Source organism: Perna viridis, chromosome 10 (genome assembly GCF_037379345.1).
Source record: "Perna viridis isolate PV_CMFRI_1.1 ecotype Kerala chromosome 10, ASM3737934v1, whole genome shotgun sequence".
Taxonomy (NCBI): domain Eukaryota; kingdom Metazoa; phylum Mollusca; class Bivalvia; order Mytilida; family Mytilidae; genus Perna; species Perna viridis.
In genome coordinates, this window is record NC_142454.1 from 3542354 (window position 1) to 3565854 (window position 23501).

Below are 23501 nucleotides of genomic sequence, written 5' to 3' on the forward strand. Positions count from 1 at the left end.
TTGTTTACTATTTTATCTAACAAAGTATATTTCTGAGATTTATAAAACTTGTATTACAAAAAAAACGACTTAGTAGTCATAATCTGGCTATAGAGAGTGGTAGATTTAATGGCATATCCAGGAATAATAGACTTTATACATTTTACAATTCAAATGATATAGAAGACGAGATGCGTTTTATCCTCAAATGTCCAGTTTATCAAGGATTTAGAAAAAAAATTATGAATCCTTACTATTAGAGAAGGCCATATATATTTAAATATATTCAATTATTGAGTTCTGATAATGTAGAAGAATTATGTAACCTGGGAAAATGGATATTCAGAGCAATGAATCTGAGAACAGACTTGATTCATATATTATTTAATTGTTACACAACCTTCTGCTGTATGTAATATTGTATTTGTGCCTATGTGACTTTGGTAAATAAACTATATAACTATATAAGTATTCCAATTGTGCACCAGTTATACTAGATTTTGATCCGAATCATCACAAGTTCCTTTATATATATATATATATATATATATATATATATATATATATATATATATATATATATATATATATATATATATATATATACTATATGACACAGAATATCTATGTAATTAACTTCTCTAATTACGCCACTACTAATTTCCACCTCTCCCGTCATAATCAGTAGATTTGCTATCAGAGGGATACATGCAATCAGTAAACTTTTTCATATATTCTTTAATATAAAGGGAGAGGGGACCTGTACCAAGAGAGAGGGGACCTGTAGCAAGTATAATTTATACCTTAAACATAATGTTTAACACAAACATGTTTTCTAGATAAAATGCGTTTGAATGAGAATACATTTTTTTTCAGTATCTAAATACTTGATATGACTTAGAGTTATCAAGGAAACCAAGGTTCTAGCGGAAATCAAAAGAAAGTAATCCAGCTGTTCTCTCGATATATTGTAGCTGTATATAACTTATAACGAAAGATGATGTGAATGTACTATGAACTGCTGTAATATTCAAATTCACTGGTATTTTTAAGTAACTACATTCTTTCTACGTTGGTTCGAATAGTTTGTAAAAATATCAGAATGCACACGTTTATGTTTATAAATATACATAGTCATAAAATATCTTGCATGTAATATTGGATAATTTAATCAATTATCCTATGCCTCTTGAGAAGATACCTTATACATTAGGTCAATATGACCCCTCTATTATCCTATGCCTCTTGAGAAGATACCGTATACATTAGGTCAATACAACCCTTCTATTATCCTATGCCTCGTGAGAGGATACCCTAGACAATAGGTTAATACGACCCTTCTATTATCCTATGCCTTTTGAGAAGATACTCTATACATTAGGTCATAGGTCAATACGACCCTTCAATATAATCTTCAAAACACTTTCTATTCTGTGTGGTTATAAATATATGACTTTTCACGTTCAATTTTATAACTTTCTTTTTATGTAACATCATGACAGACAGACCCCCGTATTTCGGTTTTTCATTATTCTGATAAAACAAACCCAAGGAATTCAACCATCACATATTGCCTTTGAAAATGGGGCATGAGAAGCTTGCAATGGGACTAAATATTTTGCAAAATAGACTTTGGTTTTGTATAGTAAGGGTAAGTAGTAACGAATTTGATTTGATCAATTAAATGAAAGTGTACGAATTTGTAGAAATAGCTTAAATCGAGTAAAATAAAATGGTCGTAAGTACCAAAATCCTCCATCGGATTGTAAATATTACCCAGTTATAAAGACTAGTAAGTAAACAACATTACCGTTTGCTAGGTTGTTTTGTCTTCTTTGAAATATAGTGGAAAATGCATTGTTTGTATGGCAATAACTATTAAATGCATTGCCCAGTATCAAAGTATTAATAAAATTATTTTCTGCGAGATTCAACAATTTAAACATTGTCTTTATTTATCTAAACATACATATACTCAGCATCACATATGAGCAAAAACTGAACAATTTACATTTACTCCACCCTCCTATGTGATAACGTTGTCACCTACCAGTGTTTAAGGTACTTAGAATGACAGGTCCAATAAATCTTCCAAAAAGGTCCTACTGTAAAAATCCAATGATACTTTATTAAATCATCGTTTTTTTTTAATGTTTTTTTTTATATAGATAGCAGTGTTTTATCGAATGTTCCCAGTGTGATGAATTTCGGTAATTCACATTGTGAAATAAATTCTGTAATTTCAGTCACAACTTTGATATCTATCGGCGAATCACAGAATTTTAAAATTCATATTGAAAATATCGATAAATTATATATACAAAGAAAATCTATAAAATTAGTAGGATAATTAGCTGGATATCACGAATAACCAAAACATCATCACTCGTTCCAAGAACCCTGGCGGATTAAACTCGTGCACGGAACAAGTCCTGCACACTAGCTAGTTAAATTTAGCTGTTCTTCGGCACTCGTGATAATATGTTGGTTATTTACTCTTTCCAATTACTTATCCTATTATTATCAACCTTGACTCTATTATCAAGGCAATGTTGCCTTCCTTCAGAATTTCAATGAAACTCTCCTATACAGTCAAAATTTCGAGTCTGCGAGATAATGCTTCTACCAACTGTTTATTTTCGCGTAAACTTCCTTTTTGACATTTGTGAAATATGCAAAATGCATTGATAGTCAATTTTCAGTCATGGGTCGCTTTGAAACAAAAGATGGCGGAATCATAATACGATTTTTTAATTACCTTATAATAACTAAAAGTAGAGAAAAATATTTTTTTTTAAAAAGTAAACTTATTTCAAATAAGATAGATAATTCTGTATCGGGAAAACAATGTAGCAAAAATGCTAATTAAATCAGTAATTGAATGGAACAGGCACCCAGTGTATTGTAAAACAACGAATGTATTACAAATAGCGACATAATTCAAGATTGCTGCTCTGGGCGGAATTAAAAAAAATCATTTACGGCTGATGGGACGGACGACCGACTAATCAACTTCTATATTACTCGAATCTATTTTCTTAAGTCGGACTTTGACGTGTACTTTTTTCACCAAATCTATAAAAATCATCAACTTTTTTTATGTTCGCTGAACTTCATCGTTAATATGTAACCAAATCATACAGATACGCAGTACAAAGTAGTTTAATTTTGTATAACTGTATAGTCAATCCTAAAAAAATGATTGATTTTTGGTTATTAAAGTGCATATACTGCACTTGGGTTTCATCTTCTAGGGAAACATTGGAGAAATATCAAATACGAATAATAATTATAATTAGACTCTGTGTAATGCAGCCCCGTGCAGGTCCAGGTGTTAAAAGAATAGGCCTGCAGCAGCGCTAAGCTTGTCGTAAAAGGCGACTAAATAGTGCTAAGAACCCTAGCCGGGGGCTAGGTCGCTCTGCCCACAGAGCAACTGGAATTTGTGTCCTAGGTGGTCGAATGGGGTACCCCTGGCGTGTTACATGCTGGGGTTGTCAGGCTATAATACGGAAAACCTGATTGCAAACCATAGTGGTGCACCGTGTTGGGAAAGGTGCCACGTTCCTCGCACGTTAAAGAACCTTACTGTGGTATTCTCCCGAAGTAGAAACCATAGGGCTTTGCCTCGGGAGGCTAAATTGCCCGACCTTACCCATCTCTCCCTATTGCCAGTGGCAATCAAATTTTGTTGACCCCATTGTCCTTGTGTCCCATCCCTTTTTCATTTCATGATCAGTTCATGTTCATTTTATCATCAATTTCATGTTCATCGTCTGAATATTACTGAAATATTGCTGCTCGGACGTTAAACACCAACAAACAAACAAACAAACTGTGTAATGCGTTCACTCGTAAAATTGGAAACGGAAAACGTTTATGATAGTGCAAAATATTCCAATGATGCAATGTTTGCTTTTAAATTTTTTATCGGTATTTTTTTACATTCTTGTCGACCCACGTTTTAACTTGTCAGCATAATCTTAAAAAATACAATAAAAAAGTTCACTGATTTGAAACAAATACTCAAAGTATAAACTTGAAAAATCTGCATTCTCATAATTATTTGAACTATATATTAGTTTATTTTATTCAAACATATTGATTTTATCATAAAATATGTTCCAATCGAAATTTTTTGTTTTAGAAATGTAATAAATAATTTTGTATTATTGAACTATCTATTAAAGACTGGTCACTCTTGGTCGAGTAAATAGATTAAAAAAATATAGGAGCGGTGAATTTTTGCCTTTTTTAAATTTAGACATTAGCAAAGGACACTTATATAAATATATACCTAAAAAATTAATCAATTCCATTTGTCTTTTTTTTGTCTACTTAAATGAGAAACACAACCTTCTGATTTTTCAGAAACACTCGAGTTTACCCAGTTTTAAGTGTCATTCAATTATCTGTCCGTACTTTTTCATCATTGTTTTTTGTGTTGTACGCTTTGTTCGTGTGTTGTTTTTGTCCCGTCAAAGTTATTCTACCTAAGGGTTCCCTTCCTGTTAGTACCTTCGGTATTGCTTATTTATCTGGTATCATTTGTTTTCGGTTTCCTTATTTCTAGAAAAGCAGGGGACGCTTACCCTACCGGTGCACCTGGTCCATGCTCCCAGTTTTAGTGGAGTCCGAGTTGCTCATTTACTTTTGTTACTTTGTATGTATGATTTTAGTTACTTTATGTTCTTTGTTGTGAATGTCTGTTTTCCATGTCTGGTCTTTGTCCCTGGATTACATTCTTTTGATTACCGCTATAACCTTGGTTCCCTTGATTACACTTCCAATTTATTTCCGTGTCGGAGTTGCTCATTTACTTTTGTTATTTTGTATATATTTTGGTTATTTTATTTTTTCGTTGTGTGTATGTCTGTTTTCCATTTCTGGTCTTTGTTCCTGGGTTACATTCTTTTGATTTCCGCTAGAATCTTAGTGCCTTGGTTACTCTGACAAAAAGCTGTCCCTTCTCTTCTAGTCTTGTTATTTTAACAATACAACAATTGGTAAATTTCATTTATCTATAAAACAGTCTTCTAGAAATATGTTACATACATTCTTTTGATCGAGTTTATCAGTTCAGTAATTTTGTTACTATCCTTTTTAACAAACAGGATCAATATGATTTAAGATTTAAAAAACGAGGAAAGTCGGCAAAGACAGCAGAATAGTGAAGTTGTTCTTTTCATCGATTGGTTATTTATCAAATCATTATTAGGAATATTGCGGACATGTTTCAAGAAAACAAAACCAACACGTTTGATTACTGTAAATACCTTTTTTAGATAAAGAAATAACGTCGAGTCATTAAACAAAATGACGTGGGCATGTTTTGATATAAAATTCACTTGATATAAAAGTCCGCAATTGTGACCAATCTCGTAGGTCTAACCAAATCGGTACAGTGAAGACTTCAACTGTAAGTGTTTTAATGAGTTACTTTATAAGAATTTGCATAATTCTTGCTTGTCACTAATTGTTTTTAAGATTCTTTACAAAACAAATTGCTCATATATAATTACTATTTTCGTTTCAATGTTCGCTTTTTGCGATAGACAGATAAGCACAACAAACAGGTACCCGCAAAATTGAATTTTAGCACTATAAAATTTTCTACAAAGGAAGTGTATATAGTGAAAGGAGTTTCCGTCTGGCCGTCCCTCCATCCCTTCCTTCCATGTATTTCACAGTTTTTTTTATTGCATGATCCTATTGTACACCTGTTATTTTAGATTTTGGACTGCTTCATTTTGAGGGTTCCACATGGCAAATACGAATATACCACAAAATAGATCTAAATTAAAGAATCTTTATTACTTATACCAATTGTGCACCTCTAATATTACATTTTGATCCGAATCAATTTTTGGGTATCACATAGAAATAAACATGGACTTTATCATTTGTGAATGTGGGGAAATGGGGGACCATTCTCTAATCCATTACTTCCCCCTACATTAATGAATGGAATTTAATGAAACTTTCACAGAATCTGTATTATACATTTCTATTGCGCGCCTCTTATTTCAGATATCGATCAAAATTAATATGAAAGTCAAACGATGCATGATATCAAATTGTGGTGGAGGATATCAAGTTCTTGAGCACTGTTCACAGTTTTTCTAGTTTAATTTGTCGCTCATAATTTCTTCATTCATATTTGTCCCATTTTGTAGATGTTTTACATTCTACTATGAAGACATTTAAGTATGTCAGTCTACGTCTACATGTTTTTTAATTGAAAGATAATTTTTTCCATGTCAAATTCAGTAGTTTACATTTTATTAACATGTGTGATGTATATACTTAAAAAAATAGAACAACGGCGGCTTAAGTATGGGGATGCTCTTGCCGTTTGGCGTGGTTTTACTGATCTTAGTTAGCATGGTAACCGTTGGAGAAAGTTTTTTAAGAATTCCATCTGAAGAATCTGAAAATGAAGGTAGATCATAGAAAAGACTTAATGTCATTCATCCAAATGTCTTTATCTTATTATATTGCTAGCATTTTTAGCGCTTTTGTCCTTATATTAATTAGAAACAATTTAGGCTGGTTCCATTGATAATTTTCAATCAACACATTTTACTAGTTGTTTATTTATATTTCGTTTTTTATTTACTTGATACTAGATTCCTGGATTAAATATAGAAACAAATAATATTCATGTTTAAGTTAAAGAATGACTTTTTGATTTCATTTTTTTGTTGTCTAAAGGGATGTTTGATCAGTTGTTGCATATGTTACAAGTTATGCGTATTTTATTTAAAACAATTCAAAAAATAAATTAAAGAAATATCATTAAATTTTTGGGTACGTCGGAAATGGAATTACGGTTTGAATAAAAATTTTGTAGAAGAGTTTATTATTCAGAACTAACAATTTTGAAATAAAAAAACTGTCTTGATGTTAGCTATTTTATTAACGTAAAATGAATTCACAACGTATTTTTTTTTATTTATTAATTTCATAAACGTTTTGCAGAAAAAATAGAAATCCATGTACACGTGGGTAAGCGAGAAAAGCGTTCAATCAACAATCGTGTCTTCCCTGTAACATTTGATTTGAACTTCATTCTCGATGGATCGCCAATACATATGCATCTGCAGGAAAATCCAAAAATACACACAAACGTTGAAGTGCTAGCCTTAAATAAAGGATCAATTATAAGACGATATCTTAACGATGAAGAAGTAAGTTGAATGAAAATAACCTTTTAAAAATAAATATTGTATACGTTTCAGTTCTTGTTCCAGTTGACTCTAAATAGGAATCTTTACGTTACATGAACCCCCCGACTAGAAATACATGGCAATGTAACGTAAAGATTTACATTTCCTAACATAAAAACGAGCTTGTGAAGCGATTGCTCTGATGTGTTTCTCTAAGTCAAACGAACATGCTTGTAAGAGGAAGATGTTTACAAAATGCTGGAATTTTTAATCGACAACATATTTGTCCAGTGTGATTGACGTGTTTTTCAACAAACGGTCGACATTCCAATGGGAACAAATTGTGCTCCTTTACTTGCTGACCTATTCCTTCACTCGTATGAGGCTGACTTTATAGCTGATCTGATCAGAAAGAAAGAATATCGTTTGCCTAGATCCTTCAATCTCAGTTTCCGCTATAGAGATGACGTTTTATCTTTAAACAATCCTAATTGCGGGGATTTGATACATCGCATCTACCCAAAAGAACTTGAGATGAAGGATACTACAGACACTGTGAAGTCAGCCTCATATCTTGACCTACACTTAGAAATCGATAGTAAAGGAAAACTATTGACCAAACTTTACGACAAACGTGATGACTTTTCATTCAGAATTGTCAACTTTCCTTTTATCTGTGGCAACATCCCTTCGGCTCATGCGAATGGAGTGTTCATATCACAACTCATACGTTATGCCAGAGCTTGCCGAATCTATGCAAACTTTTTGTATCGCGCTAGAACTCTAACAAATAGGCTTCTGGAACAGGGTTATGTTGGTACAAGATTGAAGTCATTACTACAGAAGTTTTATGGTCGTCATCATGAACTCGTGGATCGTTATGGTGTATCCATCAGCACCAAGAAAACTGATTTATTCAACGTGTCATGGTTTTCATTTCCTCGTTTGTATACCCTAGACTTGACTTTTTATGAGCAACTCGGCGGATGTTTCTAGATTGGTTCCCTTGATTACTCTTTGTAAGTATGTCATCTTTAGAGTAATAGATATGGAATGTTCATATCATTATGATATTCTGATTCGAAGGAGCCCGAGTTCCTCAGTATCTACTCGCATTTTTATATGACTTTGATAATCTGCAATAACAAAAAAAAATATAATTTTTCTTTAATGGTCATTGGTGTCGTTTTGTCTGAGAAGTATAAGGAAATAATGTTTAATCGACAGTGAAATTTGAAAGTAAAAAATTAGAATTGAACAGTATTTCAGTCGTCGGTAAAATATAGCAATTTTAGAAATATTAAATAATTGGAGAGAAAAAAAGAAAGATTTGTCATGTTTGTATCTTTCATAAAGACTTATATATCATTAGGAATCCATTTTGTACCAAGACGTTAACCGTGGAGCTGTGTTTGTAGTTCAGAGAAACCAGGCAGGAAAAACAAATGTGGTAAGTACATTAGACTCTTGTATTACCTTGTTCTATACTAATGCCAAGAGAAGTAAACATTAAGTTTTAAGGATTATGTTATCAATTCTTAATATTAAAATATAAACAAATCTTAATAACATTAAAGTTGTAATCATCATATTCAATTCAACAGTAAATAGATGCACAATTCTTCCGATAAAGGGCATTTGCGAGTTGAGACTACACATGTAGGTCAAGCGTGCTCGTCTTAACTCGTTCTCTTAAAGAAATTAGTATTTATACTCGTTGCAGATAAAAGATCGGGTTAGAGATATTCTTGGTCTTTTCTCTCGTACCGTTACGCTCCGCTCGTGAAGACTTTCTCATACTCGTGAAAGATAACCTGATATTAAAACAACTAGTTATTTTTTTTAAAAATGTATAATTCTGGTATTCGCTTTTCGTCTAGTTTGGATTTTTGCAAGTTGGTAAAAACGATATAGTTCTGCAATCTGACGAAGATATAACTAATGGCGAATCAATTTCGAAATTCAATGTCATCAGGCAACCGCTAAAAGTTATAAACTTCTCTGACTCTGATACTGTGAATTCGGTGAAAGGTAAGTGTGAATGTTGAAGAATGCTGAAAATTAGAAAAATAAATTTAAACGTTGAGTTTAATTCGATAACATAGTTTTGGGTGTCAATTCAATGTTTATCTTCTCATTTTGTCGCATGCGTTGACATTAATGTAATTTTTACATGTATATGTATCAGCGGCAAACAGTTACAGAAATAAATTAGTGCCATAATTATAATGAAAGTTAAAAAAAATACAAAATGAAAATTATAAGCTTGAGTCGGGGTCGAAGCAAAAACTTTTACCACACATTATAATGTTGGTATGATAATTATATCAATTTGGCTACGGACGCTACACTTGATTTGTGTCTTAATAAGCTATATACGGTATCATGTTAATATGCTAGGTGTTTTTAACAAAATAACGATTTTTTCAAGGAAAAACACTGCATTATACATCTTACATTACCAGAAAATGTGTTGCATTCTTTTGATTACCGCTATTCCCGTGATTACTCCTTCGTAAATCACAGGACGAGCAAAACTTTACACTATAATGGTTGTAAAGGTGCTACTTTAGAAATTTCTGATTTAAAGTGTCCAATTAAGAGGAAATATGACAAAATGTATTTCAACGATTTTGGGTACCATTTTTTTTAATACTTTTCCAATCTTATTTTTCACAAATTTGCATTTTAGTAACATTAAGTGTTTTTTCTACAGGTCCAAAAGGAATTTTTTGATTTTTTGAATAAGTTTTAATTTTGACCCTACTAGTGGTCAGTTTCCAATGTAAAATGGCCCACATCCTTAGAACCGAGTTATCTTCTGAAGAAGGTTTTATTCTATAATTTGTTTTTAATTTTTGTCTAGAACCCAAAACAGAAACCTGGCACAGTAGAAGACGAAAACGTGCCACTGGGGATTATAGTGTAGAACTTTTAATAGTCGTAGACTATTCCGTATACAAGTAGTAAGTGTTTTGTTCTTAATATAAAGTCATGATCACCTATAAACATATAAGTCAGATCGTTGGAAGGCTTCTTTTCGTCCACCCTCACAATCAGATTTCTGCTTAGTCAACACACTTTCCTTGTAAAAGTCTATCACAAAACGCAACATCCGAGCCTGTAATTTAGAAAGAAATCTTAAGAATTATTTTGCAAGCTAGCTTATGCGTATCATAAATAAATTTATTTCAGTATTTTTCTCTATCTTTCAGCTGGTATGACTCTAGTAAAGCTACATCAGCCACGGAAAAGGAAAAAGATGCTCTCGAGAAAATCAAACAATTCTACGCCTTCGTAATTAACGGAGTATGTAAAAAACTGTATATAACTTTACAGATGATTCACGAAGGAATCCAAGACACATAAAGATTATTCCAAGTTCTCTGTCAATTTAGAGTACACCGAAATCTTATCCGAAGATGTATACAAATTCAACTCTTAGTAGTTATTGGTTTTTATCTTGTCTTTATGAATAATTAATTGAATAATTGAAGGAGATAATTCTGCAAATGACACTGAAATACAAAAAAAATTATTGAATTTTCAATGAAAATAACCTCTTAATGACAGAAAGAGTGGTATGAATGATTATTCATTTCATCATATAGACCCATTTTTTTCCTACAAAAATAAAAATAAAATAATAATTTAAAAAAAAATATTTTATTAGGTGTGTATCCAATATAACAGAATTTGCATGACTCCTTCAAAGAATGCTACTTAATATCACTGTGCATTGAAAGGCCATTATAAGTAATTCTGTAGTGTCTTTTGTATCACTTCATATTGTGACGTAAACGATCTTACTCTTGTGCTAGTTCAAATTACCAGAATATAAGGTGTAATTGTTCTGTAAAAACTGCTATAGCTTACTCATGGGTTTATGAGATTTCCGAATTTTGCACGAGGATATAGGTGTTTGACACTTGAAGATACTGTATGTCACCTTGTAAAAAGATTTCTCTAATAGTAAATACAAATTCCTTTGGATTGCAGATGGATGCTATGTACAAAACCATTCAGACAAGTTCTTATACAATTTCTGTTGTATATGCTGGGATAGTTATTGCTCAGGTAAAATGTATCAGTTTCCTGAGTCAGTTGGTTACTTTTTTCGTGCATAATTTCCTTCCATTTTTAATTACTGTCGTGTCATGCAATCAAACAGCTTTAAAATGCAGCTACTTTCAATTATTAGAACTACATTTAAACCTGTCTAAATCGAATTTGAATAATCCGAAAACCAATATGTTAACGTAAGTTTTTAAACAGTACTTGATCACTCTTTAAAGTATTCTATTCAAGTTTAATGTACTTCTTACCTGGCTAAACCTAATTGACCAGTTCAAAGGATATCAAAACTAACTTGGGCAAACTTCTAAACTTTTCTGGTACAAAGTGTTTCAAATATATGTAGTTAATATCAAATACAGCTATGAAAATAACCGCTAATGTCAACAACACAAATTATATATTAAAAAGGGGCGAACTATTGAAGAGTAATCAAGGGAACCAATATTCTAGTGGGAATCAAAATAATGTAATCCAGGGACAAAGACCAGACACGGAAAACTCCCACAACAAAGAACATATAAACAAATCAAACATTCTAGTCATATCTTCCTGTAGACTGCAAACGATTCACCTGGGCCTGAGGAAACTAAGAAGCCTGGTACTAATCCAGTCCAGATTGAAGCTGATGATGCCTTAACAAAATTCAGCGCCTGGTTTCAGGGAAAGTCTAATCTTCCCGGGCATGATCATGCAATGTTGTTTACAAGGTAAGATCATTGTCACAAAAGTTATTTGTGTCATATCACCATAAAATATATTTATAAAACTTTTTATACGGAGGACCTTAGATATTCTTCTTTTTGTATGTACAGTAATTCATAGCACTGTATCAATTGTAACATCTCATATAAACATTGCTGACGACGCATATACAAGTATATTTCAATATATTTTTTATTTAATTTCAGATACGATATGTGGGGTAGGAAAGATGATAAAGAAGTTGACATTGCAGGTAATTTAGTTTCTAGGGAAATAATTAACAAAATATACTTGAATTCCTGAATTGATATTTTAAGTCACTAAAGTGTTTGTGCTAAAAGGTAAAAGAAAAACCGCAAATTAAGTTAAATATAGTTTATAGTTCAGGGAAAATTTATATTATTCTTAAGAAAGCAAAAAAAAAAAAAAAAGAAAACAAACAAACAAACAAACAAAATAAAACAAAACAAAAAAAACAAAACAAAAACAAAACAAAACAAAACAAAAACAAACCAAAAAAAAACACGAAAACATTCTTTAAAATAATTTCCTGAAATGTTAATCATACTGCATGCAGCATGTCTATCTTTCAAATTGTAGAAGTACTCCCATGGTGTCTATCTTACACAATGTCATTGTAGAAGTACCTCTACATTGTTTATCTTACACAATATCAATGTAGAAGTACCTTCATATAGTCTATCTTACACAATGTCAATGTAGAAGCACTTCTATGTTGTCTGTCTTAATCAATGGCATTGTAGAAGTACTTCCTTGTTGTTCACCTTTCGCATTGTCAATATAGAAGTACCCCCACGTTGTCTATCTTACACAATGGTAATGTAGAGGCACCCCTATGTTTTCTATCTTGCATAACTGCAGTGCAGAGTTAACCCATTTTGTCAATCCTAGTCAATGGCAATGTAATGTATTGCTTACAAGTAACCCAAAGTTATTGTTGATTGTATCGATACCCCAGAAACAATCATTAAGCATTTACAAATTCAATAAATACCAGATTTATATATTGTAAATTGTTATATGCTGTACGCGTGTTTCAACTAGTAACCTCTCATCAGCGGCATTAAAATTAAATATGTAGGAAGATCATAATCAAAATATTAGTGGTATACAAGAAATACTCTAAAACAAACCTATTGAAAGAGAATATGCAATGAGTAATCAAGGGAACCAAGGTTATAGCGGTAATCAAAAGAATATAATCCAGGGACAAAGACCAGACATGGAAAACAGACACACACAACAAAGAACATAAAGTAACTAAAATCATACATACAAAGTAACAAAAGTAAACGAACAACTCGGACTCCACTAAAAACTGGGAGCATGGACCAGGTGCACCGGTAGGGTAAGCGTCCTCTACTTTTCTAGAATCATCCGCCGAGTTGCTCTTAAAAAGTCAAGTCCGGGGTAGACAAACGAGGAAAGGTAAACTATGACCCGTTGAATAAATCAGTTTTCATGATGCTGATGGATACATCATAACGATCCACGAGTTCATGATGACGACCATAAAACTTCTGTAGTGATGACTACAATCTTGTAGCAACATAACCCTGTTCCAGAAGCCTATTTGTTAGAGTTCTAGCCCGATACAAAAAGTCTGCGTAGTTTCGGCAAGCTCTGGCATAACGTATGAGTTGTGATATGAACACTCCATACGCAGGAGCCGAAGGGATGTTGCCACAGATGAAAGGAAAGTTGACAATTTTTGAATGAAAAGTCATCACGTTTGTCGTAAAGTTTGGTCAATAGTTTTCCTTTACCATCGATTTCTAAGTGTAAGGAATGAAGCCTCATTGTTTAATGTATTTTAAAATTTGGAATACTGCAAGATTTCATAAATAGGGTAGATAAAATATGATATATAGACAAGTCTGACTACCGGGTTGGTGAATACCGTCGGGGACCTCGTGTCCACCAGCAGCGGTATTGACTCAGTGGTTCCTCAGATTTGCAAAGGATGGGACGGACGGGCGGTAATCCTTATTCACCATCCCACACAGAAGTTCTTCGTAACACTAGATGTAAATGAACATTGACTGTAGTTGCAGACAGAAAAGCATTAGTCACGGATGCAATGACCATTATTATTCTCGTTTTTATTTTTTTGTGAAATTTCGATTCGTAGACAACATCGATTGTGCACAAGTATTTTATTAGAACATGTCTTTGTAACGTGTTTATCTGTAGTTCTTTGTTAATACTAAATAACAATGACTATAAATGGTGGTAGTTTGCCTCACACCTGTTGCATGTATGCATAACGTTTAAATCTTTGATATGCCGTTACAGTAGTATGGATATAGCGCTTTTTATTTTCATACTGTAATTGCATAAATGTATAAAACGTTTATAATATTTTATTGTTTGCTTAAATATATAAGATCACTGATTATGACAATTTCAGGCTTGGCCACTCAAAATGGAGTCTGTGCAAATAAAAAGCAATCTATTGTTGAGGATCACTTTGAATTTAGTCTAGTAGCTGTTGCTGCGCACGAACTCGGACACAGGTATTTATACAATATAAAACAATTAAAACCTTAATATTGGACATCCGATAATTTAAATTATCTAGTAGTAAACAGTTAAGCCGCGGTACTTAATCATTTGCGTATAAGAACGTTGACATAATAAAATCTTTAGTCAATATCTTACTATTATCATCACCAATTTACTGACTTCCAACGGTACAAGATGAAATAGTGGCACTGAAAGTGTCACATAGAGGAAATCATTTGACAACATCGGTAACACTAAAACTAAACTTAAAACAAATAAATAGGTTTTACCTAACTGTCAACATTATAGATTGTATTTGCATGAGGGAAGATTATATATGCAAGATATCTGGACAGGGTTGCCCAAAACGTTGGTCAATCTCAACAATAGTTAAAAACTTTTCTAGTGGTTTGAAAATAGACATCGGCAATGGTTTGGCTAAAATCCTTTTGGAAATGAATAACATTTCAGCTTAATGATGTTAAAAGTCTAATTAGTATATACTGTGTTGTGAGTTGGCTGCATGCAACTATTCGCATACTTGAGTTTTTTATAGCTTAAGTGCACAACATGACGGTCTAGGAAATGCATGCAAATCGGAGGACAAGTATATAATGTCAGCTGCATTAGCACCTGCGACAGATGATCCAACTGCTCTTAACCAATGGAAATTTTCATTATGTTCAACGGATTATTTTACAATCCATTTAGATGCAATAGGAACGTAAGTATCACGAGTCATAAATCCTTTATCTTTATTGCACCACGATATAAGATTGCATGAGTTTATAATTAAAAAAGAAAAAAAAACATTCTAGTTAACTATTTTTAAGTGTATGCTATCTATTTCATTTTGTAATTCGGAAAAATGTCGGGATAGTTTTCATATTTTAAACTGATGTCTTCCCCTTTCACGCTGAAATTAACCGCGTTTGCCCGAGTTTCCAGAAAAGCATCGGACGCTTACCTTGCCGGTTCACCTGGTCTGTGCTCGCAGTTTTAGTAGAGTATGAGTTGCTCATTTACTTTCGTTACTTTATGTATTTTTTGGTTATTTTATCTTCTTTGTTGTGTGTTTTCCAAGTGACAATATATAGGGTCACGTTTATCGATGTTCTACACCAGATCATATAAAAAGACACCATTTTGTTATACAGCAAGAAGTGGCGGTGAACCCTCGCAAGCCTTACACGAATGACCATGAGTAGCCGGTTCTATCCTGTTACCAGTTTGAGTTTCCAAATTAATTGCTTATACAAATGTTGCTATATTAAAATGATTGTTGATTTCTTGAACTTTTCTGATTTTGCTCCGGAGGGTAATGGGTCATGGGATGGCATATTGTTGTTGCGTGAATATGATTTCTCTTCTGCGTTTGTACTTTACCACGAGGATTCAAAACAGCCATAGATACAAATGGTGCATGTATTTGGCCGGAAATACTTTAAAAAATGTGTAGTTCTGTAAGTCTGGTCAGATCCCGGTAAGAAAATTGCTTCCATTATCGTTTTTTCTCCCGTATACTGCTAGATTTTATGTTTTAAATTTTCCAAAATGCTCGAGTCTTGAATTACTATATTAATGTGACTGATCCTCATCATAACATTTCATCTTTAACCTGATAATCATTTGATTAATCTCTGTTAACCAGGGGGAGTTCCATGTGATCTTGCTATTTTTTGTTTTGGTTATATGATAAAAATGAATTGAGGTTTTCAAACTCAGTAGCAAAACTTACGTGATCTTTTCAATTACTCGGTTGAAAGCTCCAAAAAACGTAACAAAATTTCATGAATTTGGGTTAAGTTAGGGATATTGCATTTAATGTTGTATTTGTGACATAAAATATTAACTTTTAACTTTGTGGGAAGAAGTTAATGTCTTTATAAATAGGTGTATTTTATGTTAGCAATACATATTCCAGAAAAATAGAATGCTGTATGAATGAAAAGTGGAAGATTTATAACCAACAATTTATTTGAAAAATGAAAGAATTTAATTTGTAACCGTTAATATGTCGACCAAATTGCTCATACACTTCTTTTATTCCAGATCTTCATCACACTGTTTAAAAACCTTTGATCCAGCGTATAATGCATCAGCTCTGTCACGGTTCCATGGCCAACTTCCAGGACAGGTTTATAATGCCGATGAACAGTGTAAACGAATTTATGGAACAGGATCATATTTTTGTAATGCAAGTTTATTGTGTAGATAAGTTATGAATACTTCATGTACAACGTGTATGTTCAATGTGATTTTCCTAACTTTGCCATGTTTTTTAAGCTCTCTTTCAGTCGTCGCCAGTGTAGGATAACAATTCCTGACTGAGTCTTACTAAAATTGGAAGTCACTCCTTCTTATGAAAGATTTTCTGTTGTTTGATGAAATAGTGATATGCCCATGTTTCTTTACCATCAACACATTCCTCTCAACTCTCTTATTTTGTCTTTCCTTTTCTCAAACTCTTCTCTTCTATGTCTTATTTTTCACTTTATTTTTTTATCTAGTGTTTGACAAATGTAATTGATGCATGCTCGGTTTGACAAAATATCGTATATTGCTGTTGTATATGGGAGAGGACCTCGTAAGTATGTTTTACTTTTGTCCAATCTTTTTTTGTTTATTACAAATAAAATGTGTTTAAATTATGAAAGACGCGGTATATAGACAATAAGGCCTAGTTGTCTGGAAGTCGGTCTTTTCTCGAGTGGGTGACATGCCTACCTACCGGCATTTTCTTCTGTGAGGAATAAAATTCCAGTTCAACATTAAGATCCCACTACTGAGTTTAAGTCAGGTGTCAATAGATCCATGTAAATCAGTTAGGTCATATTGTAGAGTATAAAAATACACCAAATTAAAAAAAAGGAGAACTATCCCCTTAGCTTATATTTCCCATCAAGTGTGGTTAAAAAAGAAATTATAACTGCTTATACAAAAAAATATACTAAAAATGATCCACGAAATCCCATATTCCCTATAAAAACAGTGAAAATGTGTGAAATGTATTTCACCAATTAAATGAAAGTGTATCAAAACGCACCTGCCTGACTCCATCATTAACTAGCACTTTAACTTATATAATTTTATTCTTTTGACTTAAGGGAGCCTACAAAGGAAATTTTGCAACTATATGTACAACTCTGTGGTGTGTCTACGTAGCCGATCGAGATCGTTGCATTAAAACTTACTCGGCCGATGGTACTACTTGTGGTAATAAAAAGGTAGTGTTAGTTCTATGACATACATAGCTAAATCTGTAATTACATGTAGTAGGGGTGAGTGTTGATGGCCACAACGACAAAGAGTAGGCTAGGTTAAAACATTTCAATTTTGACTACACGACCAGAATTTATTGTTAAATAAACCAGCACGAGGAACTGGTTCACTAAACGCTTCAAGTTAACTTAAGATTACATTTACAAATAGTTCTGGAAAATGAATTTCGAAAGCCCTTCTTCATTTAAAACAATTTGAAACCATTTTTGTAAAAATAAACTAGGGAACCTTTTTTCCCTGTATTACGCATTTTTCTTTTGTTTGTATTGCGTAAATGATTCCGTAACATAATTAAATTTTAGCATTTGCATAGTAAGACATGTGCATGAAGATCGACAATCAGACAGGAAAATATTTAATCGGCGGAGATAAATCTGCAAATTAACAAAAAATTCAAGTATTGAAGAACGAGAAAAAGTAAACCGATCGAAAAAAAAATAATTCGATGTATCACACAGATATTGAATTGAAGTATAATATACGAAATTATAATTTCATTGTAGTGGTGTAAAGCAGGGGTATGTACATATGATGCTCGTGCTCCACCAGGAGATGGTAAGATCCTTAAAGTTTACTCGTTTGTATGATGTATATTAATGTGAAGTCTTTGTAGTGTAGATAGTGAGCATAGAAAGATTGATCTAAAACATATTCCATTTTTTCTGACAGTTTGAATTTGACATAGTATTATCACAAAGTTGTTCCTTATTTTTTATTTACAGAATCATGCCTCTACGGAGATAAAAAAGGAACAGTTTTGAAATCTGGAGAAACATGTGCGGAGGCAAAAGCAAAATATCCATTGTTATGCATAGAGGACGTTAACTTTAAGAAAGATTGCTGTGCATCGTGCGCACCACCGACAACAACTGTAACACCTACGACTAGGACGACACAAACTACCAAAACAACCAAGACAACTCCAACAAGTAAGGCAACCAAGACAACTCCAACAACTAAGACAACCAAAACAACCCCAACAACAAAGACAACCAAGAAAACTCCAACTACTAAGACAACCAAGACAACTCCAACAGCCAGGACAACACCAATGACGCCCACAACACGACGACGTTTCGGTCACTACTACAGATATCGTCGTCTATTTCGACATCGCCTCCGTCGACCACATACGCAGTTTTTCCGTCGACGACTACGTTTTTCCCGTCAACGCCGAATACATAACCACCGTCGATTTTATCACACACATAGACAACATCACTCATGGATGCGAATAAATCGGCCGTTACGTTACCATATGCGTCATTTTTAGGTGAAAGAAATACTTCGTTTTCTACTTCCACCAGTATATTCTTAAATAGATGTATTATAACTCCACTTGTTGAGAGATGGTATATTGGAATCACCTTGTCTGTCCGTCAAACTGTCCGTCCATCAATATTTTCGTTGCAATTATCTCGGTTTGCAGTGGATGGATTCATTTCAAATTTGGTGTGTGTTAGGATTTTTGCTGCTCTCCGATGTCAACAAGTGGGGGCATGAATAGCACGACAACGAATACAACTTCATGTTTTAAATTATTTAATGCCACAGATTACATGAATTTCCTAGATGTTTTCATTGATTTTTCTTGTTGTCAGAAAAAAAAATGTCAATGTGTCAAAGATAAATAAATTTTATCGCTAAATTAATTTTGCCCTGTCAAATATCCTATGATGGCTCCGTATAAACCAAAATTTATAACTTGTACATGTATTAGCAACAGAAAGGCTCAAGAATACAATTAAAATTACATTGAAAAAAGTAGAATTGATGATTACTTGAGAGAAAAGTTATCAGAGTTTCTTAAATAGAATTATAATTTTCATAACGAACTTTATCTAAAGACTAAAATAAATGTCAATTTTAACTCTGATATGAAATTGTTTACTATATATGTTTGCACCTGTAAAACAATTTAGCTTGACTTCTTGACTTCTTTATTTTCAGATCTTAGTACCACTGGTTGTAAAGTCAGTCAGTTGAATTCTGGACATTTCAAATAAAGAACTGCAACAATAATAACTTAATTGTGTATCTCTATATTACAAAAATCAAGCGTCTCCGTCAAATTATCATACATATTTAGAAATTTGCCGAGACATTTCTGTCTGCTACCGTGGAAAAACAATGCTTGACACTGAGTTCTGCCTAAAGTAAATACAAATATAATATGTTGATATGAATTAATTTGGAATAATAGTAAAATCCTGTTTTATTATTTTAATTAAGATGGGTAGTAGGTTATCACAAAATATCAGTAATCACTGAAAACTGGCCCTAACTTTATGTTGTAGAATCGCACTCCTCGTCAAAACTACAAGTCGTATTGAAAGTAGTCACTGGCCTCCCGTACCATGAACACTGTTCTCTGTTTTAAAAATTTCAATCTCCTCGTGAAAACTTCTGTCAAAACGCTATTGTCAATAATAAAATCTAACTTTAACATTGAACTCAGGTAGCAATAACTTTTTTTTACCAGCGAATTATATATTTAAAATACTACCTAAGTTAATACTTGAAATTATCCAATTTGAAAATAAACTTTAGTTATTTAATTTTTTTCTCTATACGTACTTTAACAAAATAGTCTAATTAAAATAGTCGCAAATTCAATAAAACTACCATATAATCAAGAAACACAGAAATCATGTCAGAGAATTCAGCAGAACTGGCTCTATACTGATATTAACTACAATGTTTGTACGAAATTATAGGATGTAAGGGGAAGTCGAAATTTCCTTCTACTCAAACTCTATCCACTATTTAAAAGAATAATCAAGGGAACCAGGTTATACTGGTAGTATATATGCATCATTTTCCAATACCCGGCAACATCTACGCGAGGCATTTGACAAGGACAAAAATCTAGGCAATAATTGTCGTTTCTCCGATCGGCAACAAAGACAATTGAATTATCCCAGCTAATCACAAATGCGAACAATGTTGATTTGTACGGCTGTTTGTATTAGCCCTTTACACTTTGGTCTTTCTTGTGCTGATGATTAGACCAAACTAAGCTGCTCCATCTTTTAAGTTAGTCAATCTGTTGAAAGGGTCTTAGATCTGACTTTCATGTAATATTCGACTCTGCATTACTGTATAAGTACTCTTTATGATCGTGATGCACACCAGTAAAGCGCATTGTACAACTTAAATACCAAATCGATGAACTTATCTCCGCATTTTAATGCAATTTTTGTAGTCGAGTAAAGGTCGGTGAAACACAAGAATGATTAAACAAACGAATAAACGATCATCGTTCGAGAATTAATATCAACGAATTCCCTACTACAGCTTATAAACATTTTATTGAACAGGATCATTCAATCCCCTTTATGGGTGAGCATGATTTTTTTAATGTTGTTATTAATTGATTTGAGCCCTTTATCAAAATGTCAGTCTATAATTAGCCACTACAAACAACAATCAGTTTCCCAAGCAACAGTTTTGCGTTGACTTTCTAGAGGTCAATAGAGGAAGATGACAACATAACTGAAACCTGGATTTAAGGAAGATTTCGACTTTCTAGAGACCAATATCGGAGGAAGATGTCGTAACAGAAATCTGGATTCAAAGGAGATTTTGACTCTCTAGAGACGAGTATAAAAAGTATTTGCATGATTTTGTGCATATTTATATGCTTGTTACTAAATATTGCGCTGATGTTTAATGTGACAACCCATATCATGTGAATAAAGATATAAAATACCACTGTATTTTGTTCTGTCAAGCCCATGAGTCAATTTGAATTAAAACAAAAACAAAAACAAAACAAAACAAACAACAAACAACAAACAAAACAAACAAAAAACAAACAAACAAACAAACAAAACAAAAGCCAGTTGATTGCATTTTAGAAAATAATACTGAAAAATTATCTGCAATTTCTAAAACAAAATTAAGAATGAACCAACCCACAGAATAAATAAGTATGTTCATTTTAATCTGTGCTCAAACTGACTTAGAACTTTATTGGATGTTAACACAAATCCCATTTCAGCTTTATTTACTCCATATCCATTTAAAGACGAAATGGGAACAAGCCTTTTTAAATACTGAAAAAAAAATTAGATTAGTAATTTATTCAATAAACGTAATCTCTAAACATTACAAGAAACCATTAATGTTTTCAGCAAAAGAATGTTGTTTATTAAACACATACACACAATAATGAGACGAGAGTCTGTAAAAAAGAATGACAGTATTCAAACAATCCTAATAAATTCAAATATTTAATAAGTAAATAAAGTTTTAGTCTCTGTGACCGGCGAATACCAACAAATGATATTAAATTAAATTGTTTATAAAAAAATACAATATGTATAGTAAATATAGGAGTAATGCTGAAAGTTGGAATCTACTTCAATATGAATAGAGAATCGAGGCAAAAAAACTTGAATAGAAAAAAAAAACAACAATAAAGACAAACAACACAAAACACGCTAAAAAAATAAAAATACCAAGAAGATTAAAGTTCAAAGAAAATTTCGCTATCAATCATGTTGATTTTAAAACATATTCCCCAGAATGGTGATGAAGTTGTTTACACACACACGTCTGCCAGGCTTCTTACTTCTTCGGTGAATGTCAAGAGAAAAATGGAGATACTTTGTTGTATTTTACAATTGTAATTGGTACTCCGTGTATACCAGTTATTCTAGTACATACTTCCTCCCTGGTAAACTACAGAGGCGAATACAATTTTTCAGTATGGGTCAGTTTCATTACTTCACGAGTTCGTCCCACTATCATGTTTGACAATTTAAACAAATTAGTCATCTCTATTTCATGTATTAGTCAACCTCGATAAAGATTTCCTTTTTGAATTATGCTATAATACTTTCTTAATGTTAAGCATCTGTCAGTAAGTAATATTCGGTTGGTGACGGTTAAAATACATGCTTTGAGATCTTATTTCGTTAATCGTTGTAAAAATGTCTATAAAGTACATTATACAATACATTACTCTATTTAGACAAATCAATTTAAAAAAAACTCGATACAAACTTGTTTCATTTTCTAAAACAAACTTCAGGCATTTTTCCAATGATGACCTAGATTTGGCGCAATTCGGTACGTCAATTTTGTATAATTTGTTAATAAACTCTTGCATAATAAAAATATGTAGCGAATATTTGTAAAGACTCTTAAAAGTATAAAGAAATAAAAACTATTAAACCCTTGAAAGAACGCCTTCTTTTAATACAAAAGCATGGACATGTGCCAAGACAAGTGCACAAAGAACGACTATGATATACGATTGGTTTTTTTTCTGTCCATCTACCCTATAATTTATTCCGTAGTTTTTCTTTATATGTCTTCAAAACTCTTTGTCTGCCTTTCCTTAATCTGGATTTCCTCCCTTAACACACATTATCATTTTGGACACTTTCAATATAACGGAATGAATAGTTTAATAATTTGTGAGCCGCATACGTGTATGACCGACCAGAATATTGCTGTTATAGTGGCTGAACTTAGATAAAAGCGCTGTATTAATACATATAATTTCATATAATTAAATGTCTATCTAAAAAATGAATTTCAAGGCTTTTTGAACTGCTTATTAAGTGTGTTTAATTATGTAATATTTTTTTCCACAGTGGCCAGATTTTAAAAGGATCACGCCAAAGTACTTTAATCCGCCGCATTTTTTGCGCCTGTCCCAAGTAGGGAATTTCTGGCTTCTGTATGTCTTGTTTCATTTTCACCTTTAGTTTATTTTTATTATTATATTTGAGTATATACGTGCAACTCTTTCGT

The 23501-nt window shown here is 32.6% G+C and overlaps 1 protein-coding gene across 2 annotated transcripts; it reads left to right on the forward strand.

Moving 5' to 3' along the window:
* The first annotated feature begins 5252 nt into the window (after window positions 1-5252).
* On the forward strand, window positions 5253-19760 carry LOC148604178 (A disintegrin and metalloproteinase with thrombospondin motifs like). 2 transcript variants are annotated; one of them, XM_088547687.1, is made up of 17 exons: window positions 5253-5398; window positions 6298-6421; window positions 6961-7169; window positions 8521-8598; window positions 9029-9179; window positions 10015-10114; window positions 10364-10457; window positions 11148-11225; window positions 11781-11932; window positions 12134-12180; window positions 14359-14464; window positions 15010-15177; window positions 16506-16654; window positions 17565-17680; window positions 18239-18290; window positions 18458-19008; window positions 19686-19760. In XM_088547687.1, the coding sequence occupies exons 2-16, from the start codon at window positions 6316-6318 to the stop codon at window positions 19006-19008; spliced, it is 2157 nt and encodes a 718-aa protein (XP_088403813.1). In that variant the 5' UTR covers window positions 5253-5398; window positions 6298-6315; the 3' UTR covers window positions 19686-19760. The 2 variants fall into 2 exon arrangements, with proteins under 2 accessions (XP_088403813.1, XP_088403814.1); XM_088547688.1 differs by lacking the exon at window positions 6298-6421 and having other exon boundaries at window positions 5312-5398.
* The last annotated feature ends 3741 nt before the right edge of the window (window positions 19761-23501 follow it).

Bases quoted from the DNA above. Each gene is read 5' to 3' on its own strand.
- LOC148604178 (XM_088547687.1), top strand. From the start codon at position 6,316: ATGGGGATGCTCTTGCCGTTTGGCGTGGTTTTACTGATCTTAGTTAGC. The intron at 8,599-9,028 runs GTAAGTACATTA...CTTTTCGTCTAG, and splicing joins AGGCAGGAAAAACAAATGTG to TTTGGATTTTTGCAAGTTGG. The intron at 11,933-12,133 runs GTAAGATCATTG...ATTTAATTTCAG, and splicing joins CATGCAATGTTGTTTACAAG to ATACGATATGTGGGGTAGGA.